Here is a 19,199-nt window from a genome sequence, read left to right on the forward strand (position 1 = left end):
TGACTAACTAGTGGCTTAATTCTGCACTCTGATCTTCAGGCCAGCTTTATTTGTTATAGCATAAACAAAACACCACCACAATTTTAACTAAGCAAAGTTGTGTTACACTTGTTTATGTTGCAGAATTTAACTCTGTGAGGGTGTGTTACATTTGTTTCTACTGCCTTTATTAATGATGTAAAGCTGTGTTACATTTGTTTGTGCTGCATTTGTTTAACTATGTAAAGATGTGCTGCATTTCTTTCATCTTGCCTGCCCAAGACACCTGGTCTAATAAAAAACTGAACAGCCAGTACCTAGGCAGGAGAGGAATAGGTGGGCCTGGCAGGCAGAGAAAATAGGTAGGAGGAGAAATCTATGCTCAAGAGGGAAGAAGGAGGGAAGAAGGAAAGAGTGAGGGAGAAAGAGAGGGACACACCAGGGTCAGAAGCCAGGCAGCCACCAGCCAGCCATAGAGCCAGCAAGAAAGTAAGATATAAAGAAAGCGAGATAAAAAGACCCAAGGCAAAACATAGATAAAGAGAAACAGATTAAAATAAGATCTAAACTAATATTGAACATCCAAAACTAATACTACGTGTCTGTGTCATGACTTGGGAGCTGATTGTTGGCCTAAAGAGAAAAGCTTGCTACATTCAACATCATTTTTTTTAAAGAAACAAAAATCATAACCATAGTGGGATATCACATCATAGTCACAGAATAAATATGAAAGTAATTTTTAAAACAGAAAAAAAACAAATGTAAGTCAGGATGTGGAGAAATTGAAGCCTTCATACATTGCTGGTGAAGATATAAAATAGTCAAAAAGTTAAACAAAGAGATATCATATTATCATATTGCCTACATCCCTATTCCTGCTGTTTGTGTGTATGTGGGGGCATGTGTCTCTTAGGAAATTGAAGACTCACAAAAACTTGTTCATAGCAGCATTTTCAAACAATCCCTTAAAATTGTTTTAGAATTATTACCGTGTTTAGAGGACAAAAGACAACTTTGCAGAGTCAGTTCCTCCTTTTACTTGTGTGAGTTTTGGGGACAGAACTCAGACACCCGGGCTTGTGTGCTCACACCTTATCTCCTGAGCCATCTTGCTGCTCCACAGAAACAATTCTTAATGATAGTCAAACATGATAAGTGTACTAAATATTCCTCAATGAGCAGACAAACAAAATGTGCTGTGGTTATTCCATGGAATACATTCAGGGAAGGGAAAAGAGTGGAGGAGAGAGGGAGAGAAGGAGAGAATCTAAAAGAACCTTGAACTCCATAGCTAGTAAGTGAAAGAAACCATTCACAAAAGACAACTTGTTTTGTTGTGAACCAAAGTTATCTACAGAAGCCACATTTGATTGAGAGCAGTCTACCAACCCTTGGCTGACAAGAACAGTTATGGAGAAAAGGAATATTTCAGAACATTTGCCATGTTACACAACCAACCTCTGTGTCTGGCCTAAGCCTACTGACTTCAAGATAAAACTTCTGAATCATATCACTAAGCTTTAAATATTTTTAATATGCATCAGCACTAAAGTCAAGAATGCAATAGCATCAGGAAAATATAGAGGAGACTTATTGGCCCTCCCATAGCTCACCTGACCTGATGGCTCCATCAATGCAATTGATAAATATATTGAATTATGGCCTTGTTCTGTTCTATTAACAAAATTTATTTAGTTGGAGTATGTTATCAGCATAACTTGATTCTATGCTCCCAGGTCAAAATAATTTTTTTCATTATGAATAATTTTTATATTGACAGTGTGATTGTGTTGTATGAAGTATACTGTGAGAGAGAGACAGACCAGGGGTCATGTTACACTGGGGAGGGTGACATGAGAGAATGGGGCCCGACTGTGAAGAAACCCACGGTTTCTTTGTGAGAGGGCTGGAATTTAATCTGATTTGTCATGGTGACCATGCAACTCCATTCTAAAATCCACTGAGCTATATACTTTACAGCTGAATGGTATGGTATGTGCACCATGTATACTCCTACTTAACGAAGCTGCTTTTCAAAATGCTGTGCGTCCGTTAAACCCTAGCCCTGCTCCTGAGAAATAACATCTTTTTAGGCAAGTCATTTACTCTCCCAGAACTGTTTCTTTGGGAATTGAGTTTTATTTAACTTCTCTCTGTGGTGATATTTTGTTTGTGCTTTATCAAGTAAAGCTTGCCTGAAGATCAGAGTGTGGAGCTAACCATACTAGTTAGCTGTTCAAATTGAACAAACAGGACACAAAAGAAAGAGACTTCAAACTTTGCCATTGCCAAAACAAGGTAGGACAGCCCTTCAGAATATCTTGCTTCATAGAAAAATCCGTAAAATATGCTAGGCCTGTAGTCCAAAGATGGATGCCCCAGTGTTGCAGAGGAACCTTGGGTGACTGTCTAGGCAGCCATCTGTTTCTGCCAGTTCTCACATTTTTTGGAAGTCACTTGCTTGCATTTCCTGCTTTATTTAGTTAATTTCATTTCAGTCCCAGGTTTCTGAGGGAGTTGAAGACTAGATAGTTATAGCTATAGTTTTTCTTGTTTACCAGATTCAGAAAAGAAACTCACTGTTGAAATATAAAATGTATAAGGTTGAAAGACATAAAAGGATAATTTTGCATTGGTAATGCAAGTTAGAATAAAAGTAAATTAGATACATTTCTTTGGACTCCCAATATAGGATAAATAATGGGTATTTTCTCTGAATTTGCCTAATGTAAATGGACTAGACACTGTTGATGTATTTATTGCCTGTGTAGAATATATATATATATTGCTATTGTACTTACTGTATATAGTTTTTCTTATATTAGTTATAACCTTTTTTATTTTAGACATAAATGGGAAATGTAATATTCTGTTTGTGCTTTGACAAATAAAACTTGTCTGAAGATCAGAGTACAGAGTTAGCCACACTAGTTAACCATAGCGGCCAGGCAGTGGTGACAGGCACCTTTAATGACAGCACCAGGGAGACAGGCAAATGGATCTCTGCGAGTTTAAGGCTACCCTGTACTACACAAGATTGAATCAGTCTAAAAGAGAAACAGAGTCAAGCAGTGATGACTCACACCCTTAATCCCAGCATGAGGGAGGTAGAGGTAGGAAGTGATATGGCTGGGCAGATAGAGGAATATAAGGTGGGAGGGGACAGGAGCTCAGGACTCGTCTGAGGACTTATAGAGACAGATACCCCATTCTGTCTGAGAATTTCATAGAGGTAAGAACTAGTGGCTGACTGGTCTGCTTCTCTGCCTTTTCAGCTTTCACACCCTAATTTCTGACTCTGTATTTTTATTATTAAGACCACTTAGAATTTGTGCTATATCTCTCAGAATCATTTTTCCCCATTTGTTCAATATCTGCTCCTTGTACCCTCCTTAAAGGGGAAACTGAACAATCAGGGCTATATCGTAAACTATGTCTTCAACCTAAATGTTTATTGCACAACCAAGTGGCTCTTCTCAAATTCTGAAATATGGGGTTTACTCAGACCCAGCTAGAAGAATGACTCTGCCCCCTCCCTTCCTCTCTCCTCCCCTCTTCAACCCTTCCCTAAGGTCCCCATGCTCCCAATTTACTCTTGTCTTTTCCCCCATCCCATGCAGATTAGATCTATGTAAGTCTCTCTTAGAGTTCTCATTGTTGTCTAAGTTCTCTGGGATTGTGATTTGTAGGCTGGTTTTCTTTGCTTTATGTTTAAAAACCACTTCTGAGTGAGTACATATGATAATTGTCTTTCTGGTTCTGGGTTACCTCTTTCAATATGGTGTTTTCTAGCTCCATCCATTTGCCTGCAAAATTCAAGATGTTATTTTTTTTTCCTGTTGTGTAGTACTGCATTGTGTAAATGTACCACATTTTCCTTATCCATTCTTCAGTCAATGGGCATTTAGGTTGTTTCCAGGTTCTGACTATGACAAACAATGCTGCTATGAACATAGTTGAGCACATGTCCATGTGGTATGGTTGAGCATCCTTTAGATATATACCCCAAAGTGGTATTGCTAGGTCTTGAAGAAGGTTGTTTTCTAATTTTCTGAGAAATCACCACACTGATATCCAAAGGGGCTGTACCAGCTCCCACCAGCAATGCAGGAGTGTTCCCTTCACCCCACAATCTCTCTAGCATAAGTGGTCATCAGTGTTTTTAATCTTGGCCATTCTTACAGGTATAAGATGGAATCTCAGAGTTGTTCTTGATTTGCATTTCTCTGATGACTAAGGATGTTGAGCATTTCCTTAAGTGTCTTTCAGCTATTTTAGATTCCTCTGTTGAGAGTTCTCTCTGAAACAAGCAATCTTAAAGATACTGAGTACATTAAAGTGTGTAAGGATCTTGAACAAAATAAGACTATTTTAGAAACAGACGCTGTCCTCGCCTGGACTAGCACAGTTCTCTCTCCCTCTCTCTTTTCCTTTCTCCCCTTCCCTTTCTCCCTGCCTCCACTTTCCACCATCTCCCTCCCTCTTCTGAATGGCTTTAATTTCTATGCAAATACTCTAGCTTCCTTTTCTCTGGGAGGAGAGCTTCTTGCTTCTTAGACCAATGGCTTCTAAAGAGCTCTCTCTCTCTTTCTCTCTCTCTCTCTCTCTCTCTCTCTCTCTCTCTCTCTCTTCTTCTCTACTTTGTCCTTCTCGAGCTGCCTTACATGAAGAATTTATACGAGCCCTTATTGAACTCTTTGGGGGTGTGTAAGAAGGATAAAACACTAAACATAACTGTGTGTTTTCAGAATAAGGAAGGGGAAGCCTCCTCCCAGGTGTCAGCACTACAATAAAGATATTTTCTTTGATTCTTTTGCTTCTGAGGAGGTTCCTTTCATTTTCAATGGCCAAATTTTTAATTTTTGGGTTTCAGTAAAAAATTAAAATTAAACAAGAAAATTCCATAAAGGTATACTTTTCAGTAAGTGAATTCTAAACTTGAATAAGTCAACGAAGTCATGTGTGACTTTCTAGAATGATCTTTCCTATAGAAGTGTTTGTATCTTGATGTGCAGTGAGCTATGTAACACAGAGCTGAGCACCACCTATTAAGAGTCTGGAAATTCAGACCCTAATGAGAAACAGATGACTGGGGAAAAAAAAATCACATTTTAGAGAATTTGAGTCTTTTGTTCAATTCCAGAGGGAATGGGAATATTTGCATTTGAGTGCCTAAAATCTACAGCTAACAGCTAGAGAAGTCCCAAGAAAAGCAGATGTCGGTGATGCATCCCTGAGAACCCTCAGTGGACACTGCTGTCTTGGGTTTCCCTAAGTGCAGCTTCTAAAGCCATTCCTAGGCCTAGGGTGTGAGAAGGAGTCCCTCCCCTGCGCTTGCCCTCTCCTATCTGTCCTTTGCCCTATATCCGGAGGTCACTTTTCTCTTTGCTTTAGGCAGGGCAGCTCTCCAAAGCTGAAGCAACCATAAGAAAGCCTTTTGACCTAAAACCCAGTGAGTGTGCGGAAACCACGAGGGCTGAACGGCTTCCAGCTGCCTGGTTTCCATCAAAAGCTGTCAGTGGTCAGTGAAACTGCCCTGGCTTAGGAGGAACAGGAAGTCGAGACAATCTTCCCTGGTTTTTACCTTGTATCCAACTCTTTAAGAGACCCTGAGAATGACATCTGGGCTCTGGGCGTGACTCAGTAACAGCCCTTGCCAAGCAGGCACAAGCCCCTTGGTTTGATCCTGGGCTTCCCCACTGACTTAGGGCTACAGGTGAGCTCCACATGGCTAGGAGTGAGGCTGAGGAGACAACTCTTTGTGTCCTAAGATAATCGAACCTCTTACCACAACAATGACTGTCCCTGTGATGAAGACAGCCCACAGAAGAGTATTCTAAATAAGAATATTCCTAATTTTTCCTCATTTCCCCCCAAGATTCCTTTTTTTTTCAAAATTTATAAAGCATTTTAAATGTATGTCATTATTCTAAACATTTTATAAACACCCTTTAATCTTTCTGACAACCCCAGGAGGTAGCCATTAATATCCCTATTTTAAGGGTAAAGAGACACAAATGCTTTTGTAAATTCAAATTCATCCAACTAGAAATTGACAAAAACAATGTTCTTTATTTTTATTTACGTATTTGGGTGTTTTGTTTTTGTTTTTTGTTTGTTTATTTTGAGACAGGGTCTTTCTGGATAGGCCTGGCTGCTCTAGAACTCACTCTGTAGACCAGACTGGCCCTAAACTCACAGAAATCCCCCGGCCTCTGCCTCTGCCTCTCAAGTGCTGGACTTAAAGACATGCAACACCATGCCCAGCTAAACATATCTTTTATGCATAGCTCTGGCTGGCATGAAACTTTGGATCCCCCTGTCTCTGCCTTCAGATGCTGGGATTCTATGCAAGTGCCACTATGTCTTGTGAAAACCAAAATTCCATCTTCCCCTCAGAAGATTGGCTCCAACATCGGACTGCTTCAGATCTACACGCAGCCTGTAGGGTTGACTCGGTGGGCTCATCCTTTCCAGGTGATGCTGTGCTCTGTCCAGGCAGTCCTCCCACTCAGCAGACCCTCAGTGAGGAAACCTCTTCTGATTTACAAGGATGTAAACATCACTTGTCGACTTTCAGATTTCAGAATCAACAGATAAAGGAAACAAATGTAATGGCTACAAGACAAAAAAGTCAATATGATCGGTCCTGATAATGGGAAAGTAAACCTACAGAAGACAGAGACCGGGCATTAGACATGGACTCCAGGGGAAGAACCCGGCAATTCTTTTCTCCCCAGTGGCGGTAGCCTGTTTCTCCACAACAGCTGTGTCTGGAGCAAGACAAAGAAGTTTGTTCTCTACAGTTGCAAATAAAACCTAACAGAAGTAGCAAAGGGAGAGATAATTTTCTTGGGATGATAGGAGAGAGTGAGATGAAAACCAAGCAAGCCACATTCTCAGCTGCCACAGGAGAAAAGTCAGCTGCTGAGGTTTACGATTCATAAGTCAAGAGCTCACTGTTGGGAACCTTCATTAAGAGTGAGGGAGTCAGCAGCTCGACAAGACAGGCTCTCAGCTTGCTTCTGCTGCTGCGGAAACATTGACCCAAAACAACTTGGGGAAGAAAGAGTTCAAGCCAACCAGAGCTACATAGAGATACCCGGCCTGGAAAAGTGTGTGTGTGTGTGTGGGGGGGGTGCTGGAAAGATGATATCCGTCTCTGGGATTAACAGCGTTGGCTCTCCCAGAGGACCAGGGTTAAATTCCCCAGTGCCTACATGCAGGCTCACAGCTTTCAGTGACTCCAGTTCTAGGGGACCCAGCACCCTCATCTGGCCTCCACAAAAGTGGTGTGTGTGCCTGTAGGCAAACCACCTGGACACATACAAAAAGTAACAATAAATTTAAAGAAAGGATCACCATCCTTGAATATCTACTTTTTTGGTTTGCAGATTCTCTGAGTCCAAGTGGGAGATGGTTGCCCAGTTACACTGCTCTTCCCTGAGGAAATGAGTTTACTCCAAGCCTTTCCTAAAGCTTGATGATGCCTTGAGAGGGTACAGCCTCCAGAAACTGTGCTTAATTCAAATTAAAATGCGATGTAGGGTCTTTCTAAATCAGGAGCAGGGCCACTGGCTGCTCCCTCTGTGCTTTGGTTTGTTTGGAGGGCTTTTTGTTTGTTTTGCTATTAATTTTTGGTTAGTGTGCAAAGAAATGGATTTTGTGACATTTTTATACACATACATCTCATTATTTGTTCTTATTCGCCCCTCCCCCATAGCCCTCCTCCCACCCATTCCCCACTCCTTTTTCCTTCTCCCAAGAGTCCCCTTCCTTGCTTCCTGGTCCTTTGAGAAGTGGTTCCACTTTTCTTTTTTTCTTTTTTTCTTTTTCTTTCTTTCTTTTTTTTTTTGCAACCCTTATGCAGATTCAGTTTGTCCGCAGTAGCCTGCAAACAGCTGGCTCTGCCGGGCATCCTTTACAGCACCTAGTAACTACCTCTCCAAGGTCTACTGCAGACAGGGAGAGGACTTTTCCAATTGAGGAAAGCGTTCAGTACTACCCCTCCCAAGAGGAAGTAGGTGAAATCTGTCAGGGTCGCACCGCCCTAGGGCTTGCGTCTGGACTTCGTCCCTCCCAGATATCCCAGCCAGCGAGCTTTTGCTCTGACCGCAGTCCGAGCCAATGGCAAAAACCCTCCTGAAGCCCGGCCCCGCGGAAGGAAGGAACGGTTTCAGAGTTGTTTCTTTCTGTTTGATAGAAGAACACTGCGAGACTCTGGTTGTACTCTGAGCGTGCCTAGACAATCTCCAGAAGCAGTTTAGGGCCAGCGACGAGAACGCCGGCCACCGAAAGGATGAACTACGTCCTCGACTTTCTCCTGATGCTGCCCTTGCTCATCGTCTTCTGTATAGAATCTCTCGTCAAGCTTTTTATTCCCAAGAGGAAAAAATCAGTCGCCGGCGAGATTGTCCTGATCACTGGAGCCGGTCATGGAATTGGAAGACTGACTGCCTACGAATTTGCCAAACTTAAAACCAAATTAGTTCTCTGGGATATCAATAAGGTAACAGCGTTTTCTGGCTGCCTTGCTTTGTGGACCTTCACTCTGGGGACGGGTCCACACTTTGCAAACAACCACCCTTTAAGGCTCTCTGTAAAGAAGGTAGAGCTTTTAGTTACTATTGCTATTTTTCAGATTTTGGGAGAGGCATGAGTTGATAATTTTAAGACCACCGATGAATGGACCTATGGGTGATAATAATCTTGGAATCGCCTGTAATCTCCCCCCTGCTGACCCTCCTAAGCTTTTAGAAAAGGCAGAGGTTTTAGACTGGATTCTGAAAGAGTCAGAACTGGGTAGCTGTTAAGTCTCTTCTGCAATTACTGAGATGAATTTAAAAATGACACCCTACAGAAATCACCATTACGCTGCCATAGTTACTGATTTAAGTCACCTTGTAGGAAAAAATAACTACAAGAGAAAGAATTTCAGTATGAGTCCCCTGGACCTGCGGAAGAGGTGTGCGAGGGAACTCAGGAAGACAGGGCAGGAAAGCTGTAATTTGGCTTTTGGTCAACGAACACAGGGTTAGCGCCTGTTGGCCTAACGTACCATTCATTACACTGTATATGTGTGTACATCCAGTTCTGAAAACAAGAAGCCAAGGTTCATGAGGTCAAATAATAACTAACTCAAGAGTGGTTGGGACAGCAGGTAGCTAATTCTCCATGGCTGTCTACTGCCTAGATGTTAAGATTAGGTGGCAAACAGGAGATGGAGTGCCTCAGTGTGGCGGATTAAACACGTAGTAGGTATTTACACAAGGTAAGATAGACGAACCGGGCCAGCGTAGGTCAGCTGGCCAAGGCCCACATGGTCATATGGTCAGACACATAATGGGCTCTTTGCTTCTTGGTTGAGAAACTTGGCTTCCTAAACCTTTAGTTTTCTGCACAAATCTATAAAATCGACGTTAGAAGGAGATGATAAGCCAATGCATGAGATAATTCGGCTGAGTGTCTAGCAGATAGCAGGCAAACTCGCGAAATTTTATGCTTGAACAAAGAGTAACTCGGGCTGATGACTTTCAGTCTCTAGCTCTGGTGAGCACGACATTTCCTCAGAAGTGTGTTTGTTCAGTGAATGTCTACGGACACACTGCTGGGCAGCAGTCTGATGTAGAGCGGCTGGTACAGCAGTGAGGAGAACGCTGCTTGGGACTGTGGGGTGGGAAGGACAGATTGCCAGTCCCGTCTAGGTGGCCACGGAAGCAAGGCCTCAGTAGATGGAGACAAGAGACAGGAGTGGTAGCCTGGTGATACGGCACTTTCCTAACATGCCCAAGGCCCTGCTTCTGTCCCCAGCCCCAAGACACACCAACACACGGAGACCGTTGCGTTGACAGGGCTCAGCAAATGCGAAGCCTGGAACAGTGAAGGGAAGAAAAGTCTAAGATCTGGGTCAAAGTCTGAGCTGACGATGTAGGGAGAAGGCACGCGTCCATCATAGCTGTTCTGCTTTTAAACTATTCCTGGTCTGATCAGGAAGTGCTGGGCAGATAAACCCACTTGATTCCAAATATCTTGTGTGCAAAGAGGAATCTAGACTATTTCATCGGTGCTGTTTCGATGGTAATTGTTTGGTGGGTAACCTGGGTTAAATAAAAGGGTGGGGTCAACAACGTCTCTCTGTGAGTCATGCACAGAGTTGGAGAAACTTCGGACCGCTTTTGGTTGTTGAGCAATGTGAGCAAGGCTGTGCCCATGCTTCACTGTCTGCTTTATCTGCTCTGCTATTCGCTCTGACCTGTGGGCTGCACGTGATGTTTAATTCAGCCTCTCCATGCTTTCCAACACGCTTAGGTTAATTGTAACAATACACACTTCTATGACATATACAACCAAAGCATGGAATCCTGTGGAAACACATACACAGACAAGTACAAGCACAGAGGAACCCTGGGCAGACAGCGTGGCTGATACAGTGCATGAGGACCCCGCTGCCCACTTAAAAATCCAAGTGCAAAGGCCAGGCCTATAAGGACTGTCACTGTGGGGAGCCTGAAGGATCTCCAGCAGATTTGAACTCCAGGCTCAGCGAGAAACCCTGTGTCTAAAAACTAAGACAGAAAATGATTAAAAGAAATGATTGATGAGTGCTCACACAAGTGTGTACATGTGAATATGTACACATACATATACCACACACCTGAATGCATACACATTTGTGCAATACATGTGTGCATATACGCACACACAGAGGAGCTTGTCTTTGTTAAGTTGGCCGAAGTGTGAGGTGCAATTGACTCAGAAATGATGTTTTTATTTCCTTTACTATCTGTATCCCTACGATTTAGTTGATCCAATGCTTTTACTGAACTTGTCAGAATGCTGTCCTGTTTTGAAATTTGACTGTGAAATATTTTAGACTTTTAGGGGAAAAGTCTAATTGGATGCATTGGAAAAACAAATAGTTTCACTAACCAAAAATAATTCTGCTAGTTTAAATTTTATTTTTGTAATATGCTACTAAAAAATCAAAAAGAAAACTATGACTCATTACATTTTTTGAGACCTAAGGCCTGAAGCCCCTGTTGGTGGTATCTTGGGAGATACTTTGTGCGTACTTTGGTTTTGACCCTTGGAGGCAGTGGAGAGTTAGGAGGTAACTTTACTCAGGGATCCTCTGATCCCTGATCTGGGTAATGGAGACTGGAGAAGGTGCCTGGAAGGAGACCAGCAGCTAGGACCCCGCCGTCTGTGAACACTCAGGTGAGTGTGGATGTTTCAATCACCAAGTGTGCTAACAGCTGTTTGTGCAAACCATCGAAGACTAGTGCGCTTGATAGGTTAGTTATTCAAATAACCACCTTGTATTTTAACATTCCGTCTGCCTACCTGATCCTGAGCTTTTGTGCGATGCCTTCCCATCATTTATGCAGCTCTCTCGCTCTCTTTGGGGCTTTTTCTAGAGCGGCATTGAGGAAACAGCCTTAAAGTGCAGGAAGCTGGGTGCCCAGGCCCATCCCTTTGTGGTGGACTGCAGCAAACGGGACGAGATCTACAGTGCAGCAAAAAAGGTAAAATTCTACCTGGAGTTGGACAGACGTCAGGGGGTGGGGGCGGGGGACTTGGAAGTGCGGTGGAGATGGTCACATTGGCTTCCTACATAAAGGAGTTGAGAAACTCTGTGGTTTCAATTTCCCAAGACTGTATGTCTGGCTAGCGACAGACCTGCAACTGTACCGCGTGACATCCGTGTGCCCGACAGCCTTCTAGGGAACTTACTGGAAATACATGCACTTGGGGAAGGAGAGATGGCTCAGGAGATAAGGTAAATGGCTTAGGCATGCTTACTGCATAAGCCTTACATACAGCCACACATGTCTAAGGCTTCCTGGCTGCCAGCCTAGCTCAGGGTTCAGACATTAAAGCAGAAAACGATACTGTCCTCCTCTGGCCTCTTGTGTGTACATAGGCACATGTACCTACATATATACACTCATCACACACACTGTACACACACAGAGAGAAATTTGTGTGTGTGTGTGTGTGTGTGTGTGTGTGTGTGTGTATGTATATATATATTTGAGGGAGCTGGGGGGCTACTGTGTGGCAAAGTACTTACCTAGCAAGTATACGACCTTGGCTTCAATCTACAGAAAAGAAAAATCAAGGTGTGTGTAGGTGTGTGTGTGTGTGTGTGTGTATAGGTGTGTATGTGTGTGTGTAGAGATAAACATGCATACATAAGCATTGTTAGCCTTGCTTCCAGCGGGGTTTTTTTTTTTTTCAAATGGTATAGAGCAGACTCCAAGAACCTAACACTAAGTACACCTTTATCTCCCCCACGGTCTAATGTGGTTGAATGTCCTTGACTGATGCTTGCCAACACTGACAGCATCTTCTGAAGTCCAGCCAAAGACATGGGTGTGAAACTTACTCTGTGTTGGGTTTGAATCATAGGTTTATCTAGCCCTACAAGGTGTTGCTGCACTCCTCTCTGCCTATAACTGACATGTTCGTTGTGTGAAATGTGTTCTCATTTGTACCAGCGAAGGCAGGTCATGAGAATAACAGGCAAATTCTTTAAAATCTGCATTTCTAGACCTCTCCTTAAGCTATTTCTGATTTGGCAGACACCAAGATCCTGACTCAAACAGACTGAGGGCCTCTTTGTTTAGATTTAGATATGGTTAAATTTTTCTTTCTATTTTCAAATAGTTTGTTTGGATTTTTTCCCTGGGGAAGACCACGTCTCTCATTCTCAGCATTCCTAAGCGGTCTATAGTGTCCTTTCTGCAGAACTGAGGTCCTGCGGTCGTTTCCCCACCCACCTTGGCATGTGTATGGCTAGTGCCCTGTTCAGCTCGTGCTTGGGCAGTCACATTGGTGAGATTTTATGTGTGTAGCTTCTGGGGAGACACAACCCCACAGCAACTCACAGATCCTCTGGCCCTTGCAATCCTTCTGCCTCCTCTCCCGCAGGGTTCCCTGAGTCTTAGCTGTAGGATGGTTTTGTAGATGTGTCTCTTAGGACTAGGCTCTCCCGTTCTGCATTTTGACCAGTTGTGGGTGTCTGTAGCAGAAGTTCCCTTGATGAGGGGTGAGAACTGCACTTACCTGTGGCTGTAAGGACAAATATTTCGAAGTTAGTAAAGGGACTGTGCTGGTTTAGTAAAGTGGTGGTTGTAGCTTCTCTAAGATCCACTACTCTAAGATCCATGATTTCACTACCCCTGGGTCGTTGACTGTTTCCAGTATAAGGCATGACTTCCCTCTTGCTGAGCAGGACTTTAGTTCAATTAGAGAGGTGTTGGTTATCATCTTAGTTAGGGTCACTATTGCTGTGATGAGACGCCATGACCAAAAACAACTTGGGGAGGAAAGGGTCTATTTCACTCACAGCTCCATGAAACAGATCAGCAGCAGCAGCAGTCTGGACAGGAACTCACTCAGAGCAGGAACCTGGAGGCAAAACTGATTCAGAGGCCATGGAGGGCCTTGCTCATTATGGCTTGCTCAGTCTGTTTTTTTTTTTGTTTTGTTTTGTTTTGTTTTTTGGTTGTTTTGTTTTCATTTGGTTTAGTTTTTGAAGACCGGTTTCTCTGTGTAGCCCTGGCTGCCCTGGAACTCACTTTGTAGACAGTCTGGCCTTGAACTCACAAGGATCCACCTGCCTCTGCCTCCTGAGTGCTGGAATTAAAGGTGTGAGCCACAGCTTCTGACTTTTTTATTTGAAGTAAATAGTTGATAATGTGATTCCTTGTGATGTTTTCAGACATCCTTACTGTTACTTGACCCTCTTTCTTAGGCATTTATCCACCCTTCCTAATTTGAGCCTCCCCTTCCTGTTTCTCTGATCAGATCAATTATACCCTGCTTCTCCCTTCTTGATTGATTTCCAACACCCCTACCCTGGCAACTGCCCGTTTTACTTTTTTGGTTTCTGCAGTTACTACAGGATATGTACTCGATCTGCAGATTTGGAGCTGGGAGCCAAATGAGAGAGAACAATCAACATTTGTCTCTCTGGGTCTGAGTTACCTCACTCAATATGATCTTTTCTAGTTCCATTCATTTGCCTGCAAATCTCGTGATTTCATTTTTTTCACAGCATAATAGTAGTCCAGGGTGTATATTTATGACATTTTCATATACAGTGGCTGGTTAGTTCTATTTCCTAGCTACTGTGAATAGAACACTAATAAACATGGCTGAACAAGCACCTGTGGAGGAAGATGTCAAGTCCTTCGGGCATGTGCCAAGAAGTGGTATAGCTGGGTTGAAGCATTTATCTAATTATTTTTTATCAATAAAAAAATCAAACCTGAATGATGAGAGAAGCAAAGAAGCCACCAGCCACCTCCTTTCTCTTCCATACCTCACTCTAAAAGGACTGAGATCCTCTCTCAGCCCCACTTTACTACTTCCTGTCTCCTATCTGTCCTCAGTCCTCCAAGACCTCTATGGTTAATTTTGGTCAGTTAGTGGCTAGCTCTGTCCTCTAACTCAAAGCAAACTTTGTTGTCAGAATGTGATCAAAATATCACACAACCCTGGGCTATTTGGCAGATTTATTTTTTACCTTTTGTGATCTCTCTCTCTCTCTCTCTCTCTCTCTGCCTGTGGATTAGGGTGTATTTCTCAGCTACTGGCCCACCACCAACATGCTGCCATGCTCCCACCATTATGATAATGGACCAAACCTATAAAATTGTAAGAAAGACCCCAATTAAATGCTTTCTTTCATAAGAGTTGCCTTGGTCATGGTGTCTCTTCACAACAATAGAACTGTGGCTAAGGCAATTTTTCTTCTTGATTCTTTGCTTTGTTTTTGATTTTTTTAGTTCTTTATATAATTTGCGTATTAATCCTCTGCCAGATATGTAACCGGCAAAGGTTCTCTCCCAACCTGTGGACTTCGTCTTACTTAGTTGATTGTTTCTTTAGCTATGCAAAAGCTTTTTAGTTTATGAAGTATAGCTTGTTCTTGGGAAAATGGAATTCTATTTAGAAAATCATGTTTGTTTGTTTGTTTTCTGGAAGTTTCAGTGTTCCAGGTTTCGGCCTTTGGTCCATGTGGAGTTAGTTTTTGTGCAGGGTGATAGACGCGGGTCTAATTTCACTCTTCTGCATGTGGAATCCAGGTTTCCCGGCACCGTCTGTTGAAGATGATTTCTTTTTTCCAGCTTTTGTTTTTGGCATCTTTGCCGACTATTTCATGGCTGAAGGTGTGTGCTCATGCTTGGGCCTTAGGTTTTATTTGATTAGGCTGATGTCTGCTTCTCTGTCAGTACTGGGTTGTTCTTATTACCATAGCCCTGTAATAGATCTTGAGATTTGGACTGGTAATCCTTCCAGCGTTGTTCTTTTTGTTCTGGATGATTTTGGCTATCGGGGGCCTTTTATGATTCCATATGAATTTTAGGATAGGTTGTTTATCCCTCTGGGATTGGGATGGGGATTTTGATTGGGATTGTATTGAATCTATAAACAGCTTTTGCTAGAAGGGTCACTTTCTTTCTTTTTTTACTTACTCATTTAGTGTACATTGGGTTTTGCCTGTATGTATGTCTGTGTGAAGATGTCAGATCCCCTGAAACTGTAGTTACAGGCAGTTATGAGCTGCCATGTGGGTGCTGGGAGTTGAACCTGGGTCCTTTGGAAGAGCAGCCAGTGCTCTTAACCTCTGAGCCATCTCTCCAGCCCGAAGGGTCGTTTTTATATTATTAATTCTACCAATCCATGATCATGGGATGTCTTTCCATGATCTAGTGTCTTTCTGTCTCTTTTGTCGGTGGTGTAAAGTTTTCACTGGAGAGATTCTTCACTTCCTTGGTTAAGTTTGATCGTAGATATTTATTTTCTTTGCGGGCATTATGAATGGGAATGTGTTCATGAGCTCTTCTTTCATGTTTGTTGTTAGGGTGTACAAAGGCTATTGATTTGTTCAAGTTGATTCAGTGGCCTGGCCCATTGCTAAATTTATTATTTGTAGAAGTTTTATGGTAGAATTTTTGGGATCTGTAATGCATAGTATCATGTCATCTGCAGATAGGGATAGTCTGGCTTCTTTCCCTATTTGTATCCATTTAATTTTCTTCTCTTGCCTTATTGCTCCAGCTAGCACTTCAAGCACAATATTGAGAAGGAATCAGAATAGGAGACATCCCTCTCTCATTCTGACTTCACTAGGATTGCGTTAAGCTTTTCCCCATTTATGATGACATTGGCTTGGGTTTCTCATGGATAGAGTTTTCTATGCTGAGGTATGATCCCTTTAGCCCTACATTCTCCAGGACTTGCATCATGATGTTATGTTGTCTCTTGTCAAAGGCGTGTTTCTACACATATTGAGATGATCATATGGTTTTTGTTGTTGTCAATTTATGTGTTTTACTATATTTATTGAAGGATTTATGTTTCAGGGATATAGTCAACTTAATCATAGTAGATCATCTTTTTGGTGTATTCTATTTGATGGTAGTTAATGGTAGGTATCCTTTTTGATGTATTCAATTATATTCTATTTTTTGATCTATTCTATTTGTTTTATTGAGCATTTTTTTGAGTCTATGTTCATCAGGGATGTTGACTTGTAGTTTTCTCTCCTTTTTTTTTTCTTTTTTTTCTGTGTCTTTTCCTGGTTTGGGTATTCAGGTGATATTGATTTCATAGAAAGAGCTTGGGAGTGTTCCTTAATGTCTTTATTCTTTGAATAGTTTAAGAAGGGTTGGCTGTTGATCTTCTTTATAAGTCTGGTAGAATTCTGCTGTGAATCCATCTGGCCCTGGCGTGGTTTTTTTGTTTGTTTGTTTTGTTTTGTTTTGCTTTTGTTGTTTTGTTTTGTGTTTGTACTTTGATTTTTAGCTGAAAGACTTTGTATTATTGTTTCAATCTCCTCATTTGTTATAGATCTGTTTAGGTTGTTGACTTCTTGATTGAATTTGGCTGAATTTAGAAATTCATCCCTTTTTTCAGGTTTTCAAAAATAGCTTAATGGTATACAGGTTTCTAAAAATATCTCCTTATAATATTCCTATATTCTTTGGTATCTGTTGTAAAATTTTCATGTATATCTCTGATTTTCTTAATTTGGGTATTCTCTTTCTTTCTTTTGGTTAGCTGGGCCAACAAGCTATCAGTCTTGTTTATTGTCTCAAAAAAAAAACAGCTCTTAGATTTATTAATTCTACGTATTATTTGTTGTTTCTATTTTGTTGATTCCCACTGTGATTTTTTTTTCTTCCCATTGATTGGGTTTGGATTTGGTTTGTTCTTGTTTTTCCAAATTTTTTAGTTGTATCATTAAATCATTTATTTAGGCTCTTTCTGAGTTTTTGTTTAGTCACTTAGACCTCTCCACTCCCCCTCGGAAGACTCCTTTCAGCTTGTACCCGAGGTTTTGTTGTGTTGTGTTTTTATTTCATTTAGTTCTAGGAAATTTTTTATTTCTTTCTGATTTTTTTCCCCTTAGGTCCATTCACCACTTGTAATGTACTGTTTAATCTCCCTGAGGGTAACTGGAGACTGCACTGCTGCTTCCCAGCCGCCCAGATCCAAATAATCACACAAAAACTATATTAATTACAACACTGTTTGCCCAATGGCTCTGACATATTCCTATCTAGCTCTTACATCTTAAATTAACCCATTTCGATTATTTTCTATTTTACCATGAGGCTCGTGGTTTGTTACTTCACACCTTGTTTCTTGGGCGGCTACATGGTGTCTGCCTGACTCTGCCTTCTTTTTCCTGCATTCAGTCTAGTTTTCCCATTTAGCTCTATTCTGCCCTACCTAGGCCAAAGCAGCTTCTTTTTTAACCAATGGTAGTAAAACATAGTCACAGTGTACAGAGCGGAATCCCATAGCACATAAGTTGTGTATTTACTAAAGATTTGTTTGCTCTAATTTTTCAGGTTTTTTTTTTTTTTGTCGTCAGATGGGATACAAGGAGTGATTTCAATCTTTTTGAATTTTTAAAGATTCATTTTGTGTCCCAGGATGTGGTCCAATTTAGACACGTTTCCATGTGCTGCAGAGTAGAAGGTACAGCCTTGGTGTTTGGACTACTCTGTAGGGATCTGTTAGGTCATTGGATGTATGATGTCATCTTTCGTCTCTGTACAGATGACCTGTCTATTGGAGGAAATGTGGTACTGAAATCCCTACTATTATTGGGCTGATATTAATCTGTGCCTTTAAATCCAGTAGTAGTGGTTTGCCTGCTTGTTCATTTGTTTTGTTTTTTGTGAAACCAGGTGCCCCAGAGTTTGATACATACATGCTTAGGATAGTAACATCTACTTGGTTAACTGTCCCTTTGATTAAAATGATGTGTCCTTCTTTCTCTCTTCTGATCAGTTTTAGTTTAAAGTCTGTTTTGTCAGATAATAAGATAAACTTTCAAGCCCAGCCTGGTCTACAGAGAAAGTTCCAGGACAGCTGGGGCTGTTAGAGAAACCCTGTCTCAAAGAAAGAAAGAAAGAAAGAAAGAAAGAAAGAAGGGAGGGAGGGAGGGAGGGAGGGAGGGAGGGAGGGAGGGAGGGAGGGAGGGAGGGAGGGAGGGAGGGAGGGAGGGAAAAAGAAAAAGAAAAGAAAAAAAGCAACTAATCTGGCTCAGAGGTTAAGAGGTTAAGGTTGCTCTTCCATAGGTCCTGAGTTCAATTCCCAGCAACCACAGGTGGTTCACCACCATCTATAATGAGATCTGGTGCCCTCTTCTGGTCTACAGGTGTACATGCAGGCAGCAATGACTCAAGTTGCTGAACCTAAGATGTACAATTATGGATTCCAACCCACAATGTCCCTAAATAATCAAGGTTACTAAACAGAAGGAAAAACTATTCGTATAGACACAACTGTGATGTTTTACTAAATAAATACACTAAGCAATAAATATTTTTAAAGAAGGAAAGGTTGATAGTGTCTGGGAAACAGAAATCTGAGGGCGTTGCTAGTAATTTTCATGCTGTGCTCTAGAGATGGGAGTATTGATGTTGCATATGAAAGATCAAATACTGCCACTTGACCCTTGCTACCTTAATCACACCCTGATATGATTCAGTCATCACCATGAGACTTCAGCCTGTCCACAGAAGCTTCCCCGGGCACTTGTGGACCTTTGTTCCCTGGCAGCCTTTCTGTGTGAGGTCCTTTGTGGAGATCTGGAAGAGTCCAGCTTCCACCCTTTAATGACCTAAACCATTCTATTGGTTCCTGCTTCTTATCTTTAAAAAATGGACAAACAACAGTCATTTCTTTGC

General features: G+C 41.8%; 1 protein-coding gene across 2 annotated transcripts in view; it reads left to right on the plus strand.

The window, feature by feature from the left end:
* Positions 1–8,156: 8,156 nt before the first annotated feature.
* Positions 8,157–19,199, plus strand: part of LOC125395740 (estradiol 17-beta-dehydrogenase 11) — a 32,050-nt gene continuing 21,007 nt past the window's right edge. For both annotated transcript variants that reach the window (XR_015738526.1, XM_087908820.1), the window contains exons 1-2: positions 8,157–8,491; positions 11,400–11,507. Coding sequence is in view for 1 of the 2 variants with exons in the window: in XM_087908820.1 (XP_087764946.1) it covers positions 8,282–8,491; positions 11,400–11,507 (318 nt within the window). In the remaining variant the exon portion in view is untranslated. The remainder of the gene's footprint in view (positions 8,492–11,399; positions 11,508–19,199) is intronic.

The sequence above is a fragment of the Myodes glareolus genome, chromosome 8 (genome assembly GCF_982192425.1).
Source record: "Myodes glareolus chromosome 8, mMyoGla1.1, whole genome shotgun sequence".
Taxonomy (NCBI): Eukaryota; Metazoa; Chordata; class Mammalia; order Rodentia; family Cricetidae; genus Myodes; species Myodes glareolus.